Here is a 17,412-nt window from a genome sequence, read left to right as displayed (position 1 = left end):
TGGAAATTGGTTTCTTTATGTTAAAGGTATCTGTATAAAAGATTTAATCAATAGACTTTAGACCTTGAATATCAGTGACTGTCAACATTCTCATTTATCTTCACTAGTACTGAAGGAATGATAGAATTGAAATCTTCCCAGGATTTCAGTGTCCCCAAAACCAATGTATTACAAAATTTGTAGTTTCTCTGTAGCTGTGTTCTAGTTTATATACAATGACATTCCTCAGTTGTAAATACTTTTACTTATCTCTTGTGAAGATTTGGATTGAGGTAGGGATAGGGCTAAAGAAACTTATCTGAGGATTCTATGACTCCTTAACACTGCCCTGGGGAAGGTTCTCTGCAGCAAGAGTTATAAAGATTAGAACCACAAGGTATGTCAGCAAGATGGGGACACCAAACCATTTTCATTTACCAGAAAGATCCTGTGCTATTGTTTTTGTTTTCAAAGAAGAAACAAGTTTCTACACTGAGTATCATGAAAAGGACTGGTAGCATCAACAGAAAACACTGTTAAGGTGTTTTCTTTCTTTTGGTGTCTAAACATTTCTGGGGTAAGGATTACTTCCTAGTTTACTTTTTTTTTTTTTTTTTTTTTTTGGTGCTAAGTCACCAGTTAAGATCATGGCCCTTAGAACTAGAGAGAGTTAAGTTCCAGCCCTACCACTTACCAGCTTGTGATCTGGGAACATTTACCTAATTTTTCTGAGCTTCAGTCACCTAATATCTATAAGATGGTGGTGAAGATTAAGCATGTGTCAACATGATAATGAAATAAAATACTAAACATACTGCCAGGCGTGTATTCAGTGCTCAAAAGTAGCAGCTCCTATTATGAATACTTTTATTATTAAAGAATAATTTACTATCTACAGAAGTGGAGATGTTTTCCATTAGCAATTTGGCCTGTTTCCCTCCGGCTCTTATGACATTCTGAGGTAACTTCTTAGCCCCAGAGACATGTATGACGAGATTAGTTATCCTGGGAGATTTAGTGGTGAACTCTTCCGGGAAAATTCCTTTAAAAGAGACTTTTCTCTAGAGTCCTGCAAGTTATAGCTATTTGACCTCTCTCAAATCCCATTTTATTCTAATTTATAATCTTGGCTTCACCAGGTGAAACATGACCAGGAAGGGGTTAACTTTGTTCTGGTATTTCTCACTTGGATAATTCTAACACCTCTATTTGGACAAAGTCATAAAAATATCCATAATAAGCAATTTTTGCCCTCTTTCTCTTAGGTTCCTTATTAGACAAGTAGGATTGTATCCATACTACTTGAAATGGCCAAGTCTCCATAACAAGCTTCCCCTTTGGAAGTTTCTCATATGTTTAAAAATGTACCAGATACCTGAGTGCCTACCGTAGTACGTGGCCAAGTGCAAAGCGCACAGAGTGAATAAGGAAGTTCCTGCCCCCCAGAGATCCTACAGTGCAGTTGAAGGGAGAATGATTTTACTTAAATACATCACATTAGGGGGAAGAAAGCAAATGCTATTAGAGAAGTAGAGCCAATAACCATTCTCTTCCATGTGCCTTCCAAGATGCTGTTTGGAGAGCCTCCCCTGTCAAGCATATTAGAATCTATCATATGAAATTGCCGTTTTGGTGGATCGAAACCAAACATTAGCAATTTCATAGGGTTCAACAAAATATACACAAGAGAAGTTATGGGTATTAAATCAGTGTCTTACTCCTGAGGGCTTTTAGTACCGATACTCCTGGCTCCCACAAAAGAAAATCCCATCCTTTTATGATATGAAGAGTTTGGGACATTTTTTATTCTGAGGCTGTAGAGAAAGGATGGAAATCAAGACCACATTGGACGAAAGGAATTGTCACATGACTTCCAGCTCTATGTTGCTCTTCATCTACTTGTCAAGAGAAGACATTACCTTTGACTTTTCCACCGGCTCTTTCAAAGAGTGAGAATCAAACACCAGCTCCCGGAATACTCTCCCCGAGTAACTTAATTGTCTCCCTTGGCCATTTACTCCCTCCCTTCAGTCTTCTTGCATTCTCTTAGTGGCCCTGGTAATAAGGGACACCCAGCCCATGTAACTGGAGCCCCTCTTTGTTCACATTCACTGAAACTCTCAGAGGAAGTGTTAGAACACTGATCCAGATTCCAAACCTCTCCAGCTGATGGTCTAGTGATCACTCCTGTTAACTCAAGTAAGAGGACAAGATCCTTCAATTGTACAGAAAGGCAAGAGCTCCAGCTTCCTGTGATTTTTTTTTTCAATAAATTGTTGCCAGAGAAAATTTTTGGTGGCAGTAGTAGCAGTAATAGGTGCCCGTGATCCTCATCACGAGCAGCTGCAATGTCATACCTGGCCCTTTGGCTTTGTCAGCTTGGATGCGTCCCAGTCGGAATACAGCAGCACGTTTGTACTCCTTAATGATCTAAGAGATAAAGGGAGAGCATTTAATCTTAATGATTCATCAGCTCATAGAGAGAGCCCAGTTTATTTCCCAGGGTGTTACCTTCAAGCACATCCATATGGAGATAGGGAAGGTAATGATCATCAACAGGAAAGAAAATGAAAACAGGATCCAGACACATTACACCAAGCCCTTTGCTCTTGATGCCTAGGAAATGAGGAGGCAGCTCTGTAACTGACATGGTTCTTAGGAAAGCGATTCGGCTGTTTGGATGAGGAAACCATCCAGAGGGCTGGTCAAGCCAGAGTGGGGCTGAGGAAGCAACCTGAATCCACACACACACGCATGACTGCAGTAAACACCACACACACGCGTGCACACACACACACACACGGAAAATATTCCTTCAGGTTTTTAGATGAAAACTGACCTGTCCCTTCCAAGAAAAGTCTCATAGAAATCAATAACAGTAATTACCATTACGTTTACTTAGGGCTGCCATGGTTTATTATTCTCAAAATGCATAAAACTACCCGCCTCAGGATCATCAGGGTGTCATTTGAAAAGACAGATTTCTGGGCCCCCAGAATTCTCCGGGGGAAGTCAAGGCAACCTCTGGGGCAGATAGGTAGGTACTCTTATCCCCAAACAAGTCAACAGAGCACAAGGAAAAACATTTTCCAGAGTGCTTACATTTGAGTTTCTATGAGAATCTTTTTTTTTTTTTTTTTTTTTTTTGCGGTACGCGGGCCTCTCACTGTTGTGGCCTCTCCCGTTGCGGAGCACAGGCTCCGGACGCGCAGGCTCAGCAGCCATGGCTCACGGGCCCAGCCGCTCCGCGGCATGTGGGATCTTCCCAGACCAGGGCACGAACCCGTGTCCCCTGCATCGGCAGGCGGACTCTCAACCACTGCACCACCAGGGAAGCCCAGCGCTTTTTAAAATGATTAGTAATAACACAGCTTGTATATACGTTCTCACTGTTAAAAGAAAAAATCCAAGAAATACAGATAAAACTAAAATCCCCCCGATCATCCTCTCCTCAGTCCACTTTTATCTAGAATGTTTCCATAGTTATCAACTTGGGGTATGTCCTTATAGACCCATTCCTATGTATTTACATACATGTATCTACAATTAGAAAACACTTGGTTTCGATTTGTAGATTTTGTGAGAAAAGACATCACACTGTAAGTTTCTACTTTTTTATTTTATTTATTTATTTCTTTATTATATTTCTTTCTTTATTTATTTATGGCTGTGTTGGGTCTTCGTTTCTGTGCGAGGGCTTTCTCTAGTTGCGGTAAGCGGGGGCCATTCTTCATCGCGGTGCGCGGGCCTCTCACTATCGCGGCCTCTCTTGTTGCGGAGCACAGGCTCCAGACGCGCAGGCTCAGTAGTTGTGGCTCACGAGCCTAGTTGCTCCGCGGCATGTGGGATCCTCCCGGACCAGGGCCCGAACCCGTGTCCCCTGAATCGGCAGGCAGATTCTCAACCACTGCGCCACCAGGGAAGCCCAAGTTTCTACTTTTTTAAACTGAATACGTTTGGGAGATATTTCCATGTCATTACTTCTGGATCTAACTCATTCTTCTTCATTGTTGCCTCCTATCCTAAATTTGTGACTCAGTTTATTTAGCCATTCTCCTATTGATGGATATTATGGTTACTTGCAATTTTGCCTTTACAAACAAGGCTGCAATAACTGTGCTTGTACACGCCTCTCCCAGACAATCTCTGGTGTGTTCCCTCCCTGCTGACACTGCCGTATTTGGTATTCAGGAACTTTGGGGTGTTGGGGGCTGTGACATTAGCAGTGCTGCACACACAGGCAGCTGGGACTCCAACAAGGACATCAGCTATGCTTTATGCTCTGAGCAAGCCCTAGCCACGTCCAGACTAGCTACAGCCTTAACACCAAGGTGCAAAAGCAAGTGCTTGTCACAGAGAAAACTGCCCTGGCCTCCGGGAGCCCCTCTGCAGTCCACCCAGCCCTATAGCATCATTACCTGAGGCTCTGTTAAGTACAAAATGTGCAGAGAGAGACCAGGGATGAGGACACGATAAATCTTCCAAGATTTACACCTGAGCATTAGAATTACCCAGGTGGCTGCTGCTGGGAAGATTGGTGGAGCCTGGGGGTGTCATTAGCTGCCGTGAAAGTGGGACTGTGGACTTCCCTGCAGGGCTGGGCAGCTCAGCTTTGTGAGCACAAAGCGCTGCTTTTGCAGCTTCCTGCAGAGCAGACCTTTCAGCCAGCCTTGCCCCTCCCCACCTCTCCTGCAGTTAAAACTGTGGATGCTGTGCTGAGAATTGGATTTGAGGATTCTAATTCCAGTTCAAAGGAAGTACTGGGATTGTAAGACAAAGGCTCTTCAGAAATCTCCCTTTACCTCAACCTACACAAGGATTCTTCCAGAGCCTTCCCTGAGCCATTCCCTTGAGGGGACGATGGAAAGAAAATGGGCCACACACCCTCTCTGTTAGCCATGAAGCCCTGAGTCATCTGATCATCTCCTGCTTTATCCAAATCCATGGGTGGGTGTTTTCTATGGGTAATTGTCACCATACCACAAAGCCATCATCATATTACTTCCTGGTAGAGAATTGGACTTTGTCACCCCTGGAAAATTGCCCGCCGGTTTCTCCATTCATCCATTTCACAGATATTTTACCAGTTATATGCCAGGCACACTGTGCTAGAGCTGCAGATACAAAAGAGAATAAGATGGGGAACTTTCCAACAGGAGTTGGAACAGGGCTTCCCTGGTGGCGCAGTGGTTGAGAATCTGCCTGCCAATGCAGGAAACACGGGTTCGAGCCCGTCTGGGAAGATCCCACATGCCGCGGAGCGACTAGGCCCGTGAGCCACAACTACTGAGCCTGCGCGCCTGGAGCCTGTGCTCTGCAACAAGAGAGGCCGCGATAGTGAGAGGCCTGCGCACCGCGATGAAGAGTGGTCCCTGCTGGCCGCAGCTAGAGAAAGCCCTCGCACAGAAACGAAGACCCAACACAGCCATAAATAAATAAATAAATAAATAAATAAATAAATAAGAGTTGGAACATCTTTCCCTCAATTTGCAAAATGAAAGGTAAGCCATAAAGCACAGAACCTGAGGCCCAGCACTGCTGACACAGGGGAGGACTCTGGGACTTCAGTGGGAAGGACTTTAAAGATAACTGAGGCCAACCCTGCACTTTGCATCCAGAAAACTTCCTGGTGAGTGTTGTCACCATCATCTCAACCTCTCTTTAGGTAAAGTGGTACCCACAAGTTCCACAGTCTTAGGCAGTGAGGCAAAGCTAAGCTTCATTTGTCAAGGCATGCCTCTGGGGCTCTGTTCCTGGAGCTTAGATGCAGCCCATAGCACCAGAGGAGACTTAAATACCCTCTAGGACTAGGGATGAACACTCAAGGCAAGATTTGTAACACGTGTGAGGCTGGGAAATAAGGAAGAATATTCTAGATCACTAACTCCACTTAGATAGCTTTAGAAGTGGAAATGAATTTCAGGAAATAAAACAGACTAGGTGACTTGATGGCTTATTTCCCAACTTTGGCTTGACGACAGTATTTAAATATTAGATCAATTCTATATGCAATCCATGCCCACAGATCTGTGTTACTGTAAATAGTCATTTCCTCTCGGAGCAGAAATAGCCACTTAGGTAACAGGACAGTGTTTAAAATACCAAAACCGAATGATGTACATTACACATCAGGGAAATGAAAATGAAAACCACAATGAGATAAAAATACACAGCTTCCAGAATGGCAAATGCTAAAGACTGACGATGCCACATTTTAGCAAGGGTGTGGAGCAATGGGAGTTCTCATGTTCGTGAATTGATACAATTATCTTGAAAAACTATTTGGAAGTGTCTGTTAAAGCCAAATGCACACTTACTTTATGACTCAGTATTCAATTTCTAAGTAATATCTCAGAGAAATGAGTGCTGATTACAGTGAAAAACATACTCAGGAATGTTTATTGCAATTTTATTTGTAAAATCCAAGAAATGAAGAACCACCCAAACCCACCAACAGTAGAATGAATAAATAAAGTTGTGGTATGTTCATAGAAAAGATTACTTAGGAAGAAAAAAGACAAGGTTACTGCTATACAGTATTCAAAATATGGATGAATCTCATAGACAAAATATTGGGCAAAATAAGCCAGACACAAGATACACACTTTTTGATTCCACGCATAAGAGTACATACTGTACGACCTCGTATTGTATCATTTCGTTCAGGAAGAGGCAAAATTAATCTATTATGTTTAAAGTCAGAGGAGTACTGTCTCTAGGTAGTGAGCGGAGTTTTGTCAATTGGGTATTATCTGGGAAGAGATAAGGAAGCTTTTTAGGGTGCTAAAAAGCTTTTTAGGGTGCTAAATGTTCCATATCTTGATCTGGGTGGTGATTGCATAGACTTACACATATTGAGCCTGTGGAAATAAAGACCAGCCAGCTAGAAAAGCAAAGTGTATTTATTCAGGCTCTCACAAAGAGTCAGCCTCTATCACTTGTGTTCTGGCAGAGACTCAAAGGCAGGCAGAGTGGGAAAGCTTTATGGTGGAAAAAGGGGGAAGGCTTCAGGTGTGCCCTGATTGGAGGCTGTTGGCCTAGGGAAGCTGTAGGCGGACAAAACAGAAGCAGAGCATCCTATGTGACTGGTGTAGGGCACCTGCTTGGTTTTCTTTTGTTGGACCTGAATTGGAATTGGGACAAAAAGCAGGGGAGCTGTCAGTTAATCATCAAGTCCTGGCCATTTGGGGCTGAATGTTACAGAAGTAATTATGTAGCTTCTGATAACAGTGTGGTTTCCTGAGAATCTGACATCAAGCATGCTGGCTTCCTGGGCTGATTATTGTAGATAAAAGGTTGGTTTTCTGGGCTGGTTGCTGCAGGTTGGTGGTCAGAATTCTATTTTTAGATATGGTCCAGCCTTTGTCTGTTGTGTATTCAGTCTGTCAAGCCAAGCACTTAAGACTTACACACTTTATTGTATGTATCTCATACCTCAGTAAATGATTCACACAGAGACCAGAGGATACCTACGGGCAGGCTAGCATTGAAGATGGGAAACTCACTGCTTGTTCTGAATTCTCAGAAAGAAGAGGACATAGAGGAGGGAAGAGCTTTGGCACAGCCAGCCTAGGGACAGACAGGCGACAATGCCTCACAGGGATGGAAAGTGCAGGTCCTGGGTCGGGGGACCCTGCGTTCTAATTGAGACACTGCCGTTTGAAAGCTAGATGACATCTCATGAGTCACTCAACCTGCTGAGGTCTTATTTTCCTTCTGTTAACCCAATAATAACTAGTTGTGAGAGTTAAATAACTTACATGTAAAGGAATTATTAGCCATATCAGGAGGTCTTCTAGTCAGCCAGGCCACTGATTAGGATTTTCCTAGAGGTCTTAACATTTCCTTCAGCTTGCCTCGCCATTAAAGAGATTTCCGTTTTCCTTGAGCATTTCCTTTAGAACACTTAACTTTGTAAATCCTTTCTCTGCCCCTTTGAGATGTAAGTCTTTTTAAAAGCCTCTTGTGGGCTTCCCCGGTGGCACAGTGGTTGAGAATCCGCCCGCCAATGCAGGGGACATGGGTTCGATCCCTGGTCCGGGAAGATCCCACATGCCGCGGAGCAACTAAGCTCGTGTGCCACAACTACTGAGCCTGTGCTCTAGAGCCCGTGAGCCACAACTACTGAGCCCACATGCCACAACTACTGAAGCCTGCACGCTTAGAACCCGTGCTCCACAATGAGAGAAGCCACTGCAATGAGAAGCCCGCACACTGCAACGAAGAGTAGCCCCCGCTCGCCGCAACTAGAGAAAGCCCACGTGCAGTAACGAAGACCCAACACAGCCAAAAATAAATAAATAAATAAAATTTAAAAAATAAAAATAAAAAAATAAAAGCCTCTTGTTAGTTTTACAATCTGGGACTATCTTTCTCAAGGACCTGGGAGCCGTTCTCTTGAAATGTAATCATCAGGTAGATAGCATCCCTGGCTCCCAGTCTCTGTGGGCCAGTAGGAGCCTAACTTCAGTAGGTACCGTGCTCCCAGTTGTAAAAACACAGCCTGTCATAAAGATGTGAGAATTTTATTAGCAAACCAAACCCAGATGGCCTATGAGCACCCCGCAAAGCCCTTCATACTTTCTCACTAGCACGCTCCAATATTTAAAAACCCCACACCCTGGGGAAGTCCCTGGCGGTCCAGTGGTTAGGACTCAGCGATTTCTCTGCTGGGGCCCGGGTTCAATCCCTAGTCGAGGAACTAAGATCCCGAAATCTTTGTGACGTGGCCAAAAACAACAACAACAATAAACCGCCCCCCCCAAAACTCCACACCCCTTTGTTTCAGTGGTGTTGGTTCAGATTGAGGTTTGGCTTCTCTCCTATGGCAGTAAGCTTGTCTAAGGTTTTGCTTTCTTGCCTGTTTAATTTTGTCTTGTTCAATTTTGCTTTGACAACTGATATTTTTTCAATTTTCATTTATTTATTTATTTATTTTTCCAGATGGAATTCTAAATATCACTTGTGGATGTTCTGCTCCGTCCAGATGATGGCCCCTCTCTATGTGCAAGAACTGCATTTTCAATAAAACCCTAACCCCTGCAGGTTTCTACTTCCTAAAGCGATCTGGTCACTGACTGTATAAGCTCTTTCAGATAACTTTTAGAACCTTAAAAAAGATAGAGGGAGAGAGAGAGATACAAGAGTTTGGGTGCAAAACTACCAAATCAGAGCTAGATGATGATTTTATCATCCTCGTACTCCTAGGACTACAAAATTCCACAATCCCAAGAGTTTTCTAAACTGTCAGATTTACATCTCAACTACAAAAGGATGAGCTGAGCTTAGTAGTTACATGAACTTCAGACACGGTTAAGTTTCTTTTTTACCATTTGGTCTTTTTAAGAAAAAGTTAAGATATATTTTGAAATGGAATGTTCAAAAAAGTGTAAAAATAATGTTTTTCATACCTTATATACCCCCTTTCAGCTAAAGAATTTAAGCATTGCCAACACAATTAAAGTCCCCTCGCGTGCCCCGCTTCATGACCTTCCCCCTCCGCCAGAGGCAGCTTGCCCGGCAGCCTCCTCATGGTAAATCCAGTGGGGCTCCATCCCCATCAGTCAAGTGCAGCAGCAACTCCCAAACCTGCCATTCAAAGACCAGGCTTGGGCTTCCCTGGTGGCACAGTGGTTGAGAGTCCGCCTGCCGATGCAGGGGACACGGGTTCGTGTCCCAGTCCGGGAAGATCCCACATGCCACGGAGCGGCTGGGCCCGTGAGCCATGGCCGCTGAGCCTGCGCGTCCGGAGCCTGTGCTCCGCAACGGGAGAGGCCACAGCAGTGAGAGGCCCGCGTACCGCAAAAAATAAAAAATTAACCAAAATATTAACAGGGATTAATTCTGAGTGATGGAAGTATGACTGGTTTATACTTCTCAGAGTCTTCTTATTTTTTGCTACCTTTATAATTTTAAAAAGCAATTTTAAAATGAAAACTAATCATGTCAAGTAAAATTTAAAAAGTACTCTGTGTTTTCAGAGCAGAAAAGACCAGATGCTTCTCAGGGGAAAAATGAAAGGTGTGCGGAATAAGAACAATCACCTTCCCTGGACCTGGGGAGATAGATAGTATTACAAATTCTTCCCTCTTTTCTGTTCACTTCCGATCCTGTGGAGATACAGTCAGTAAAATAGTCTCAGCAACTTCCCAGTCCTTTCTCCAGTGAATCAAGGATTTTAAGCACCGAACATAAAATCTAAAGTGAAACCCAACGGGTAAACACTATCTTTTCATCACCTGTAAACTATCTGTCCTCCTGCCTTTTTCTCTGAAATATGCACACAGCTTGCGTCAAGAACTTTTTTTTAGGAAAAATGCAGCATTGCTGAAAAGAAATACCGTGCGACTCAAAGTGTGGTCTCAGTCTGGCAACCTCACGAGCTTAGGAATTTACTTGGAGGCAAACTCTCAAGTCCATCCCAGACCTAAGGAGGAGAACTTCTGGAGGTGAGGACCGATCTGAGCTTTAAAAAACTCTCCAGGAAAATTTTTTTGCACATTGACATTGAGAAGATTTCTAAGATTGAGATGATCAAGATTCCAATTAACTTCACTTTAACTCTTAAAAAAAAAAAAGAAAGAAGAAAAGAAAGGGGTAGGACTTTATGTCCGAGGCTAATGAGTAGTGGTGTACTAATAGCAATGAGGACACTGGGGGAAAAGCCCTAACTTAGAGCGTTCTGTACATTCTGATCTACCCTTATGACGTCACCGAACTTGGAGTCCGGAAGAGATGCACCCTAATGGCTTTCGAAAGCTGGGACAAACCTGGGGGTGATATCTAGGACTCATTTATTCATTTAATTCTCGCAACATTATGAGTGGACATTTCTGTACAGCTTGAAGAACCAAATGTTGTTGTCTTGTTAATGTGTCCAAGAAGGAGGAACGCAAGGGCAAACTTATCCCTCAAATCTCAGAGAAGGACTGATATTGCATCTCATAAACTGCCTAAAGCATATGAAATCAGAAGTTGTAACGTAATAAGCCCCATTTCGGTTTGTTCTGTGATAGTGCGGGATTTTCATTATAGTCAAAAACCAACACCAAGTAAACCCATGAGCACTTTAAAATATTTCGCTGGTGATACAGCTTCAGTCGTGCCATTTATCCAGTTGATGTCTCAACCTGTTAAACGGAAACTAAAATGTCTCATGAAACTTCTTGTTTAGAAAGATAATCAAGGGTACCCTCGAAGAGACCCCCCACTTGCACCTTCCATATGATGTTCACTGCCTCCTATATATCCATGTTGCTAGGTCAACTTCACGAGAAAAGTTTCTTTTTCAATCCAGGTAGATACCTCTAAGTGTATACTTTCTTTTACAAGCTAATAATGCCAAATGCGTTCTCTATGTCTAACCTGCACTATGACTTCTTTAGCAACATAAAGTATAGAGCACGGGTTAGGACACACACACACACACCACCACCACCACCATCATCATCACTTTCTGGACTTTCAACAAGTTTTTAAACTCTCCAAGACTCAATTTTCTCCACCATAAAATGAGGTGATAAAAAAATCTACCTCAGAATTATTGTAGCATTTAAAAATATAACGTGAGGGTTTCCCTGGTGGCGCAGTGGTTGACAGTCCGCCTGCCGATGCAGGGGACACGGGTTCATGCCCCGGTCCAGGAAGATCCCACATGCCACGGAGCGGCTGGGCCCGTGAGCTGTGGCCGCTGAGCCTGTGCGTCCGGAGCCTGTGCTCCGCAACGGGAGAGGCCACAACAGTGAGAGGCCCGCGTACAGCAAAAAAAAAAAAAAAAAAAAAAAAAAGTATATATATATATATATGTATATACATAAAACGTGAGAAAAATGCTTTACAATACAGAAGAGCCATTAACATTCACGGAGGCAGGTGGTAATTACAGGCTAAGTTTTATTTTCTTCAACTTCTCTCCATGTATCAAACATGGTGTACCTCAAACCAACTTTTCTATTTAATCATAGCATCATCAGATGATATTTGAAACTGGGTAAATTTTAGATTGTTCAGTATGTCTTTGCTAGTTAATGCCAAAAATATGAATACAAAGATAAACACAAATTCTATCTAACACTTAAGAAAAAGGGCATGTCATAGACTGCTCTTCAAGAAGCAAATAAAACCATGATAAGCAATGAATCCCAAATCCTGGGCTCTAAATGAAATTGAAGCCAATCTCAATAATGTATTAATCCACCTCGTGTTCGCTCGCTCTCTATAACGATACAACTCTCACTTTGCTTAATATACATAAAACAAACTTAAGGCAGGAAAAAAGGAACTTACCCACTATATTCTCTTTATCCTGTTTCTCTGGGGAGGATGCCCCAGGATCCATCTCATTCTTGTGAAGCTTTTATACTTGGCAAATATTCATAGGTTTGGAGCCAGACCTGGGCTCCAGGCAGCACCCAGATGTGCTTCAGAGAAGGCAGAGCAGAGAGACGGGATGAGAGTGAGAGAAGTTCCTCTTTTTTCGTGAGCACCCGAAGGAGTCGTTACCCTGGTGAAGGAAGCCTGTTAACATAAACAAAATGACCTCTTTCATGAGTTCAGGCTGCCATTGTCCATAGAGAGAACTCAAAACTACGTATATGAACTTCTGACTGTGTTGCTTCTTGTAAAACGTAACTATGTAGTTTTCTATATAATTTATATTTTATAAAACACTTCCATGCAATGTGTGTAACTTGTTTATCATTATGAACTGTCCGATACACATGGCACGTATCTCCATCCTTATGTTTCAGGTGAGAAAATTTCATCCAATGCATTTTACACACGGCAGTGAGTGATCTTTTTCTTATGTGTGTGAGTGATCTTTTGAAACTCAAATCTGATCATATCTCCATCCTGCTTAAAATAATCCAATGACTGCCAATTATTAATATGTAAAGATGAGAATCCTAAGTATCCTAAAGGACCTGCTAGTCTCTCTCTCTTTCCCTTTCCAGCCACACTCACATGATACTCCCCTCACGCACTTACCAAGAGCCCCATTGGCCTTCTGTCAATCCCGCTAACCTATATGTGTCTTCTGTGCCACAGGGCCTTTGCACGTTACCATATGCATAATTCTTTGGTTCATGTTTGTTTCTTCCTCTAGACCAGGGGTTGGGTAACTATAGCCTGCTGGGCAAATTTGCTCTACCACCAATTTTTGTAAATAAAACGTTATTGGAACACGGCCACATCTGTTTGTTTCTATATTGTCTTTGGTCACTTTTGCACTATACCTACCTATTGAGTAGTTGCTATAGAGACTGTATAGCCTGCAAAAGCTAACATATTTACTATCTTTCCCTTTACAGAAAATGTTTGCTGACTCCTACCCTACATTATAACTTCCATGAGGGGAGTGGATGGCTAGGTCTGTTATTCTTTTTTAACACAGCACCTGCAGCATTTAGAACAATGCAGGCACATAACTGTCATCCAACAGTCACTTGCTGAAGGCATGAATAAGTAATTTATCCAAGATAACAGCTCACAAATGGCAAAGTTCTTTCTTGAATCCAGATCCCTGGGCTCCTGTCCCAGGAGTCTTTCTTTCATCATATTACTCAGAAACAAGGGCAATATTGCACTCATTCCAATACCGAAAGCACCAATCTTCTAATTTTCTGATGTTCATCTTTCACATATCAATATTCCAAATAATATTTTGTTTGTGGAAACAAAACAACACAAAACAACCTCTGATATTTCCCAGCTCATCTTATCTTTTCTAGTCTTTTCTTTTCTCCCAACCATGTAGTTATTTTCTTCTTAGCAACTTCATCTGAAAAAACCTCCCAGATTGTGGGTTACTTTTGCCAACTACTTGATAATCATAACTGCCTTCTCCACAAACTCAAATTACGGTAATAACCAGGCAGGGTTGTCATGCACAGTTGGTAATTATAAGAATTAATATGGAAAATTAGAACTTGGGGAAAAGAGGCTGGGGACCAGAAACAGATTAAAACAGACACACGTGCACGCACAGAGTCAGAGACTTTCAGCTTTAGAATACTTTCCTCTGCTTTCTCCTCATACATCCATGGTTACGGCTTGATGTGGAAATGATACTACAGGCATAGTGGTTAAGAAGTAGACTCTGGGCTCACGCTGCCTGGATTTAAAGAAATCCTGGCTCTACCATGAACTAGCTGTGTGACACTGGGTAACTTAACCACTTCATGTTTCATTTTTTTCTTTTCATCTGTAAAATGGGCATGATGTTGATCTTTACGAGAGTTGTCTGTGTGACAAATATGTGAAACAGTGCATGTAAAATCCTCAGAATAGGGACTTCCCTGGTGGTCCAGTGGTTAAGGGTCCACACTTCTACTGCAGGGGGCATGGATTCAATCCCTGGTTGGGGAGCTAAGATCCCACATGCCACCCGGCACCGCCAAAAATAACAATACTCAGAATAACGACTGGCATTAATACATCATAACTATTATTCCCATGAATGGGAGCTGAACTGTATTTCTCAGGACTCAGATGTCTTCTTTCTAAAAATGGGAATGCTGGGTTAATTTTCACAATATCGTCTTTTCCCCTTGTTTCAGCTGAGTAGAAGATTGCTTAGTGATTGGATGTGTTCAAACATTCATCACGTCCCTTCTCTCCCTTGTCTAATGCTTCTCCAGTTTGCTGCAAATTTGAAAACTCGAGGCCCGTTCCTGGTTCTGTAGTGTCAATCCATAGGTTCCGTTGTTTCCTCCTGGCCTCTGCTTGGTCACCATGTCACCTCCGCTTTGGGACTAACCTCTGCTGGAAAGAGCAACAGGGAAACTTCCTGTTTCCATCATTTCTTTTTTGTTTGTTTGTTTTTGGTTTTTTTTGCGGTACGCGGGCCTCTCACTGTTGTGGCCTCTCCCGTTGCGGAGCACAGGCTCCAGATGCGCAGGCTCAGCGGCCATGGCTCACGGGCCCAGCCGCTCCGCGGCATGTGGGATCCTCCCGGACCAGGGCACGAACCCGTGTTCCCTGCATCGGCAGGCGGACTCTCAACCACTGCGCCACCAGGGAAGCCCTCCATCATTTCTTGAGACTAGATCATAGACAGTCTTTCCCTGGAACAGGAAGCTGCTTTCCCTCCGAATCAGATGATCCTCCAAAGTCATGGAAACAACGTGTTTTGGAAGCACCTGTTTAGTTAATTTCTAAATCCATTTCCCCTTAATATTGGCCAGATACCATTTACACCAGCACCGCCAGTCACTGAGGTGCAAGGTTCAAAACAACAGTAACAATAATTGTTCCCTGGTGGTGGCTGGAAAGTGTCTCCAGAGCACTTAGAACAAACACATCCCCTTGGAAGATGACTAAACAACTGTTTTTCGTCTTCCTGCAAACTGTTCCAAATATCTCAGCCTAGAAAGCAGCAATGATTTCAACTAAGGAACACCTAGGACAAGCTGAGTCCCTAGCCAGGAGCCTCAGGAAACGAATGAAACATAAACCCATTGGCAATGTTTCCTCTTCCTTTGCTAATGATATTAAACCATACATGGGCCAGTTAATGGAGTTTTCTCCCCTTGGTCAAGGGGGAGTGGGAGGTAGGGATAAAGCAGATTGAGAATTGCTGGAATGCACTTCTGAGGAAGATTTTTCTGTGTGTTTCTCAACCTTCATTCTGTCAGTTCCTCAACTAGGCAAAGTCCTGAAATGAGAACAGCTATTTTTTTTTCATTTAAAAATTTTTAATTTTTAAAGGTTACTTTCCATTTAGTTATTTCAAAATATTGGCACTATTCCCAGAGTAGGACAGCCATGTTTTTAAAAGGATTAATTCTGTTCCTACTCTTGACAGGCAGGATGCCATCCCTGAAGATGGACATTTTATTTTCCCTGAACCTTCATCTTGGAGCAAAAAGGGATCTTGAAACCATCCACTCGAGCGGCAGGCCTCTCTCCTTTCTGAAGCTTCTGGTTTCAGGAACACTCTTCCGCCAGATGCATCCACCACCATCTCTTAAGATGCACACCTCTGTTCCAGGACTTTTGATGGTCCCTTAGGAAAATGTTCCTTGTTCTTTAAATGATGAAGTTCTCTGATTTCATTAACTTTTCATCAACATACATCATCCGTTCTGTCTTATTCATTCTCATTCATCCAATTCTTGAATTTACACATCTTTAAATAAAAAATTTGTCCACAGATATGTAAGGATATTTGTAGTGATAACTCCCCAAACGGAAAGTCTGGCCTAGACCTCTCTCCAGCATAATGAATATGTATTTTCAGCTATCAGCCGACTAAACATCTCTACCTGAATGCTCACCCCACAGTTAAGTGGTCTACCCATTAGAAAGTATTCTACTGAATAGACATTTTAATTATGGAAGTTTTTATGATACATGTGAAATAATATATACAATAATATATACAATTATATATATCAGGTATGTATGTGTGTGTATTTATTGAATGAACAACAATGAATATACTACCCAACCTCAGAACTAGAACATTACCAACACCATAAGCTATTTGAGTATTCTTCCCTAAATCTCATCCCCACCTCCCCATAGCTGCAATCCATAATTGTGCTGATTATTCTCCTGCTTTTAAGGTTTTTTAAATCATATATGTATATACCTCTGAACATATATTACTTAACTTTATTTGCTTTGGACCTAGGTAAAACTACTCATGTAGTCTCCTGGGATTGGTTTTTTTTTTTTTTTTTTTTTTTGCGGTACGCGGGCCTCTCACTGTTGTGGCCTCTCCCGTTGCGGAGCACAGGCTCCGGACGCGCAGGCTCAGTGGCCATGGCTCACGGGCCCAGCCGCTCCATGGCATGTGGGATCTTCCTGGACCGGGGCACGAACCCATGTCCCCTGCATCGGCAGGCGGACTCTCAACCACTGCGCCACCAGGGAAGCCCCCTGGGATTGGTTTTATGGCTCCATGTTATGTTTTTCCCCATTGGGGAAAGGTTCATCCCCATTGTTGCATGAAGCTATTGTTAATTTCCAGTGCTACTTAATACATGATTGTATAAATAGCCCACAATTCACTTATTAGGAATACTTTAATGTTTTTATTATTACAAATACTGTTACCATGAGTATTTTTGTGTCTATCTCCTGGTGAATGTATATGCAAGAATTTCTTTAGGCCCTAAAATCAAGGTGTACATATCCAGAAATGGAATTGCTAGATTTTATGCTCAACTTTATAAGACTGTTACTCATTCAATAACTTTTTTCTAAATGAACGGTCAACATATATAAGCAATGTATGTACGATATACAATATAATCTTTAAAATGTTTTATGAATGTAGACTAAAAAAGAACAAATGACAACTTCTAAGAAGTGGCATAAGATTAACTATGAGGTTATATTCTGTGTTCAAAGACAATTAAAGGCATAAATAGTCTGTGTCAAGTGTTGGTTATAATATAACTTTCACATGAGATATTATTTAAAGGA

The 17,412-nt window shown here is 42.4% G+C and overlaps 1 protein-coding gene across 1 annotated transcript in view; it reads right to left on the bottom strand.

Moving 5' to 3' along the window:
- Positions 1-12,316, bottom strand: part of STOML3 (stomatin like 3) — a gene marked incomplete at both ends in the record, with an annotated part of 16,139 nt that extends 3,823 nt beyond the window's left edge. The window contains 4 exon segments of the mRNA XM_079721637.1: positions 2,337-2,409; positions 2,491-2,568; positions 2,570-2,595; positions 12,265-12,316. Coding sequence (XP_079577763.1) covers positions 2,337-2,409; positions 2,491-2,568; positions 2,570-2,595; positions 12,265-12,316 — 229 coding nt within the window.
- Positions 12,317-17,412: the final 5,096 nt, after the last annotated feature.

The sequence above is a fragment of the Hyperoodon ampullatus genome (genome assembly GCF_949752795.1).
Source record: "Hyperoodon ampullatus genome assembly, chromosome: 16".
NCBI lineage: Eukaryota > Metazoa > Chordata > Mammalia > Artiodactyla > Ziphiidae > Hyperoodon > Hyperoodon ampullatus.
The sequence above is the reverse complement of the archived record's forward strand: the minus strand, read 5'-3'. Positions and strand labels throughout refer to the sequence as shown.